The sequence below is a fragment of the Theobroma cacao genome, chromosome 3 (genome assembly GCF_000208745.1).
Source record: "Theobroma cacao cultivar B97-61/B2 chromosome 3, Criollo_cocoa_genome_V2, whole genome shotgun sequence".
Lineage (NCBI taxonomy): Eukaryota > Viridiplantae > Streptophyta > Magnoliopsida > Malvales > Malvaceae > Theobroma > Theobroma cacao.
The window spans coordinates 14,795,729-14,802,410 of record NC_030852.1 but is presented as its reverse complement, the minus strand read 5'-3'; the positions used below and the strand labels follow the sequence as shown (position 1 = coordinate 14,802,410).

General features: G+C 38.0%; 2 protein-coding genes across 3 annotated transcripts; both read left to right on the top strand.

Annotated features, from left to right (window-relative positions):
• On the top strand, positions 1-3,404 carry LOC18507057. 2 transcript variants are annotated; one of them, XM_007099679.2, is made up of 5 exons: positions 1-550; positions 756-869; positions 968-1,255; positions 1,869-2,016; positions 2,662-2,738. In XM_007099679.2, the coding sequence occupies exons 1-4, from the start codon at positions 113-115 to the stop codon at positions 1,965-1,967; spliced, it is 939 nt and encodes a 312-aa protein (XP_007099741.2). In that variant the 5' UTR covers positions 1-112; the 3' UTR covers positions 1,968-2,016; positions 2,662-2,738. The 2 variants fall into 2 exon arrangements, with proteins under 2 accessions (XP_007099741.2, XP_007099740.2); XM_007099678.2 differs by lacking the exon at positions 1,869-2,016 and having other exon boundaries at positions 3-550; positions 2,662-3,404.
• On the top strand, positions 3,690-5,480 carry LOC18507041. Its single transcript, XM_018116761.1, has 2 exons — positions 3,690-4,829; positions 5,014-5,480. The coding sequence occupies exons 1-2, from the start codon at positions 4,110-4,112 to the stop codon at positions 5,167-5,169; spliced, it is 876 nt and encodes a 291-aa protein (XP_017972250.1). The 5' UTR covers positions 3,690-4,109; the 3' UTR covers positions 5,170-5,480.

Below are 6,682 nucleotides of genomic sequence, written 5' to 3'. Positions count from 1 at the left end.
TTTTGCCAGAGAAATGTCAAATGGGAAATCAAAACAGTTGATAACGTTCCGTTACTAGAAAAGCAGAGCGAAAAGCGGAGAAAACAGAGGGAAACGCCCAACAAATAAAACAATGGTGGCGATTTCTTTGTACAGAGGGAACCTCCACAGAGCACCTGCCATACCTCGGCGATGGCTAATGCCGACTCCCAAAATCTCTCTCGAAGACTTCAAATCTCTCTTGCACCGCCGCAACAAAGCTCTCTCTCGTCTCCGTTCCTCTTCTTCCTCCTGTAACCCTAACCCTAATCCCGCTTCCAACTTAAAGCCTCACATTCAATCCCCCAAACCCAATGGCCTTCCTATTGAGCCCAAATTGGGAGCGCAAGTGGACCCGGAACCGCCCCAGGATTTGACAGCTGGACCAACTTCCGCGGTGGTCAAGGTGGAGGTTCTTGGAGGATCCGACGGTGGAGATTGCTCGGTGAAGCAGGAAGATGAGCAGCCCGAGAAAGATGAGACTTTGCAAGTGGATGAGAAACTGCCTGAGGAGACTAAAGCAAATGTAGAGGTATTTTTTTTTCCCTTTGATTTGATATTTGGTTAAACTTTTATAGTTTTGAATTGTCAAGCGTACAAGGTAGACAAATGGATAAGATTAGTTGACTTGGAGTGCTTACAAATCCCAAATTTTTTTTTTCTCTTCCTTTTTTGTGTATATGCAAAAGTTTCATTCTTGTTTGTTGAAATGTTCTTTATTTGTTTTTGATTGGTAGGTAAGCGAAAAAGTAAATGAGTTGAATGAAAAAGAGAAAAGGAAAAGGGATGTTGAGGAGAAATTACAAATTTTGAATGCAAAGAAGCATAATTTAGTACAAGTACTTAAGCAGGTAAACTTCCATTAAATTGCCTTTTGTTTCTAAGACTTGTGTTTTGGGTAAATGAGTTCCAGAATTTTTGTATGCAATTAATCAGTGATGTTTGATAGATCTTGAATGCGGAGGAGGAATTAAAGAGAAGAAATAGCCCACAAGGTATGGCCATACGTCCAGCTGTTCCACTTCAAGTGGAAACTATGAATGACTCTGGGTCAATAACTAGGATTGTCACTCCAAGGATGGGCTCAGAGGCTAATCTTGCTGGTGAAAATGAAGTCGGTGAAGCTGATGATGTTTCAAATGCTAACGTCCATAATCGTCATGTGTTTCGGATGAGCAGTACATCACCATCTTCAGAATCTCCTCTTAGAAGGCCTACCTATATTCAACACAATGTGGTAAAGTTCGCCCGTCACTAATTTTATGTTATTCTAATAAAGTATTAATGCATGTTTAAGTTTGAACGCCCATAGATTTTTTTCATCATTTTGTTGTACTGTCAAAGCTACTAGCCTGAACTAGGAACCTAAATTTACTTGAATGTGTAGTTTGGTCTCTCTCCTCCATTGACTATATGTGAATGTGCATTTTGGTAAAGATCTGAACCTAAAATTTACCACAAATCCTCTTTCACCTCTTATCCACTTTAGGAAATTACCAATTGCATATTTTATGAATCACTCAAGCGCCTGTTGTGCAATGATTTGCAGATTTATGGAGAATTATTGTATTAAATACTCTGGATTTGCTTTGGGTAGACACTTTAAAATTTGTGTATGGCCAGCATCTGCATTTCCTGTGTCTCCAAACCATGCAGCCACACCCTGAAAGTTGATTCTTGGCATCTCGGGGATATCTGTTATTACTCTTCGTAAATTACTGTTACAGCGGTGCAATTTTCTACAAGTTAATTCATTTAGCATTTTATTGGACTCTTTCTAGAGCTAGTGTCTTAGTTCATTTAGCTTTCAGCCATCCTCTCATGTTTCTTTTTCCATGGTTTGTCATCAGTGCCTCACTGTGTATCTCGAAAAGCCCCTTGGATGGAGATTTCCTTTTGATGGGACAACCATATATTACATCAAGTCTCTATGGCTTCTCTCTTGGTGAAGCATATGAAAGGCTGCTGGGAAAACCAAATATATGACCCTTCTTCCTTGTACAGTCAGATCCTTCTAAGTTGTTTTATGGATGCCTTTTAGAGTTGACATTATCAGTATCAACTGTGGAAAAATCATAACAGCCAAGTAGTCTTAGTGCTTGTAACAGCCAAACACTGCTTTCAGTTGTTATGATTAATTACCCTCATCTGGTCATGGCTCGATATTAGCCTCTTTGTGTAGTCTAGAGCTTTCCAACATGCATTTTTTAAATGAAGAAAATTAAATAACACATGTTATCGCACTGTCACCTTTTTGTGTTTTGAGGGACTAATGCATTGTGTAGCTGTTAAATTGGGGCCCCATAGAAGAAGATAATAAGCATCAACTTCAACCTGTTCTGTTTCAGTTAATTCTGTGGCTACTTTAGAAAAATAAAGTATTATGCTACTCTAGAGAAATAAGGTATTATTTCTTACTGCCATATTATAACATTGTTTGGAGTTAACATTCAAGAAAAATATGAAATTTGACTGGTTGATCTTCTTTGAGGTGTACTAAAGTTGAATTATGTTGTGTCCTCATATATCAAATCACTTGTAAATGCCAGCTTAGTGCATGAAACTTGTTAAGCTATGTTTTGGTTTCTTTGAAGTTTGATTGATGCATATAACCATGTCAAGTATGCTAACTCTTATATATAGGTTCCTCACCCCTCCCGAGCAAGCATGGGGGTCACAGGTAGTCCATCACGCTTTGCTCCTACTGGAAATCAAGGTCATCCTGGGAATCCTCCTGCTGTATCTGTGTCTGGAACAAATTATGTCGCATCATCTCCATCCCCCGCAGCATCTGGTGGCAGTTCAGTTTTCAGAGAGGCTCGGCAGCCAAGTCCATGGAATTAGAATCTGTAGGCCTTCAAACACTTCATGTGAATTGAGGCTTGAAGATGTGTATTGTGAGCATGGCAACATTCAGGTCCTTTTTGGTTGTTCTTGCTTAAGCAAAATGAAAATATTGTTTTGCAATGTGATGTCAGCTTATCAGGTCCAAGCGGATGCTGTCATATTCTGTATCTTCCTGTACTCTGCTGAGACGCTACTTATACAGGTCCTGCTCAGCTGGGAACTGTAAATTTTTAGAATGTAGAAGAGGCCCTATCCTGAAGCTCTAGATTTTTGTTTTCTTTTGAATTTTTTCATTGTGAGGTCGGGAGGGAGTTGAATTTGTTAAAATAACTGAAATGTGATGAATCCATGGTTCTATGATCAATTTGTATATTTCAAGACCTTCCATGGTGGTCTGATGGTATTACTTGAGGGAAGTGATAGATGTGTACCGTAGGGATTTCGGCCTTGGGAGGAAAGAGAAGGCAAATGTTCAGTGTAAACAGCATATTCTCCATGTAAGAAGAAATTACAGGTTTTGTTTCTTTTTCTGCTGCTTATATATGCCGTGTTTGCATTTGTTTCGCCATCACTGATTGGTACAGCTAACAATTTCAAAATTTGACAACTGATCCGCTCTTTTCTTTGGTTCTGGCTCTTGGAATATCATATTTTGAGTTATATCATTACGCTTAGTCCTTTGAAAGTATATTTTTTTAAAGTAATAAAAAATTACATAAAGAAAAGTGTTGTATTTATGCAGCCTTCCTTTGTGTGATTTCTTTTGTACCATCAAACCATGTAGGTACTTAACATCTCACAGCAAACAAGTGAATTCTTGATCATAACATTACCCTTTTTATTAGTCAATGGCAGTGACATTTCCCATTATGTTCAGGCAAGGATGAAGAGCGGTTGAAACCCAAGGCCCAGGTCCCAACTCCCACCTTCCATTGCCGTTCTTTAGGACCCACTGAACGGAGTAAATATCAAAGCTAAACCTTCTCGTATATACTAGTATTGGGCTAGATCAAGTCAACGGTCAATGCAATAACACATCAGAGGCGACAGACCTCCATCTCCTCCACCCCCGGCGCATGTTAGAAGACAATAGCCCTCACATGTGCGAGGTGTCCCAATCCAATGAACCCACCACAAAACCCTGACACCTGACCCCCACCCCCCACAAGAAGCACAACTCCCCATACGAGCAGCCCCTTCTTTCCACCCTTTCTTTATCCCAACACCACCACCGATTCGGTAGCATGGCTCACCGCACCACCAACAGGCGCATCTTAGCAGCACCAGAGCCTAACCCGTCGTCCCATTCCATAGATCCCACCTTAAGAGGGCTGCCTAATCCTACCATAACCAGCCATCCAACAACCCAAAAGTCAGATCCATTGATACCTCCTAAGAAGCCCTTTTTCATGACCAATCACTTCTCAAGATTGAACCTTCATCACAAAACCCGAACACCCCATAAACCTACCAACGACCATCATAACCACGCTCCACCTCAACCTAGTAGAGACATTCATTTGCAAGCCAAAGCCATGACAGTTTCAGCTGATGCTGCTGATCCCTCCAAGTTTTCACTTATCAAAGCAAACTACCTGCCCCTTAAAACAGCTAAAGAATCACTGAAAGAGAAGGTCAGGAAAGCATCAAAGGATTTGGATAAAAAGAGAGAACAACATCATCAAAGATCAGTGCTTGATAGCAAGAAAGTAGATTTGACAGTCAAGGAGAAACAAGTGAAGAATCTTCATGATGTGAAGAAGGCTTCAGCCTCATTAGGCAGAAGGAGATCGTTTTGTGGTTCACAAGTAGAGTTGGCTGATATTCTTGCAAATTGTGGTGTCAAAATTGTTTCAGTTGATATGCCACCGTTTATGCAGATCCATGCTGTTGATTGTGCAAGAAAGACTCACGATAGCCTCGAAAAGTTCACTTCCAAGACCCTTGCACTCACTCTCAAAAAGGTAAATACTAGTAATTTCTAGTTAAAAATTTTAATTGTCAAGCATCCAAGTAGTAGAAAGAAAAAGATATTTTGTTTTCACTTTGCTGCTTGTATTGTTTATGGATTATGGTGTTTTTGTTGATTCTATGATTTGGGTATTTGAGTTTATGATTGATGTAATTGATGGACTTTTGGGTCTGCAGGAGTTTGATGGTGTCTATGGACCGGCATGGCATTGTATTGTGGGGACGAGTTTTGGGTCTTTTGTAACACACTCAGTTGGTGGGTTCCTATATTTTTCAATGGATCAAAAGTTGTATGTCCTCTTGTTTAAGACAACTGTACAAAGAGCTGATTGAGGTGGGGTGACATAGAACACTTTGGAAGTTAAAGTATATCTAGTATAGAAAAACTGTTGGAAGCTTAAAGCAATGTTGTCCTATTTGTAGGTTGTACATGGCTTTTGATAGGAAGAAAAGGGTAGGATATTTGTTTTAATTTTAATTGTGTAAACGACCCTTTTTGAGTGGTCTAGCCTATAAGACATATTTCTTGTAATGTAGTACTTGTTGGGGTTTAGAAATACAGAATCCATTAGCAGCGTACATTCCCAACGTGCCATCTTCCCTTTGTTTCATAAGTAGTACTAATTCTTTCTGATTTGTTTTTATTTCGTCCCTTCCTCACATTTCCTGGTTCAAACTTTTAGTAGGTTTCTCCTATTGTTAATAGGGCCTTACTTTTTGGTATATTAAACAACCCAATTGTATGCAATAGAGGAAATGAAATTGCTTAGAATTGATTAATTGCATTACATTGCTAGAGAATGGAAGCTGCTTTAATTTCAGAATCCTAGCACTGATAGAAACGTGGCATACTATGGTTGGTCCCTGCACTAGGAGGGTCTCTAAAACTAGAGAGCACCCCCCCAATGCTCCTCCTGCAACTCCAAGACTATCAGGTATGTTTTTTCACATTTTACTTTTGACCCCTGAGCATACGGCCATGTCCTGCAATTTAGCATTTATTATTTGACGATGGTTGTCCCAGCATAAGGCCATAGCCCATAGGTGATGGAATCAATTCTAGGCGTGTTGTGTTCTTATTTTGACTTGCAAATGCTTAGAAGAAGTCTGCAAAACATGCAAGGCAAGATTGTCGGTGGCCTACCGAATAATTGTATCTGAACTCTGAACATGCCTGTAAGCCCTAGCATGAGTCTTTTGCCTACATTGATGTTTCAGATTGGGGTTAGACTTTTGGCTAAGCTCCTAGCTTTATTCTGTTGTTGCTCATTTTAAAGTGCGTTTATAAATGAACATAATATAATACAAATCAATATTATTTTATTGTTTAGTAATTATTAACTTATATAATAATAATTATATTCTTTATAAGTGAACATAATATACAATATAAAGTGTATGTATTAAAAGATATTAGAAGTTATATATTATAAAGTGTGTATATATATATTATAATTAATAATTTTATAAATTATAATTTTTATAATATTAACGAAAAATAAAAAATAAATATATTTATATTTAAAATATATATATATATTAAAAGTATTTTAGCGTATAGATATATAATAGTAATTATATTTTTTTATAAATGAACTCAATATGTATAAAGTAAAGATATTAAAAGACATTACAAGTTAATTAAAAATCATAGTTTCATTAATTAATTTAACTAACTATACGAGTTTGTCTTTAATTACATAAAAATTAAAAAAAAAACATAATTGGATTCGAGTATCGGGTATCCAAGGGTGGTACCTCAACCTTATCCAAACTCAATACGGATAGTGAAATTACTACCTAAACTCAATTATAAAATACCCTAACTCTATATAACCAGGTCGGG

Coding starts and splice junctions, on each gene's coding strand:
- LOC18507057 (XM_007099678.2), top strand. CDS start 113: ATGGTGGCGATTTCTTTGTACAGAGGGAACCTCCACAGAGCACCTGCC. Junction 551..755: donor AGACTAAAGCAAATGTAGAG/GTATTTTTTTTT, acceptor TTTGATTGGTAG/GTAAGCGAAAAAGTAAATGA. Junction 1,256..2,661: donor CCTATATTCAACACAATGTG/GTAAAGTTCGCC, acceptor TCTTATATATAG/GTTCCTCACCCCTCCCGAGC.
- LOC18507041 (XM_018116761.1), top strand. CDS start 4,110: ATGGCTCACCGCACCACCAACAGGCGCATCTTAGCAGCACCAGAGCCT. Junction 4,830..5,013: donor TTGCACTCACTCTCAAAAAG/GTAAATACTAGT, acceptor TTGGGTCTGCAG/GAGTTTGATGGTGTCTATGG.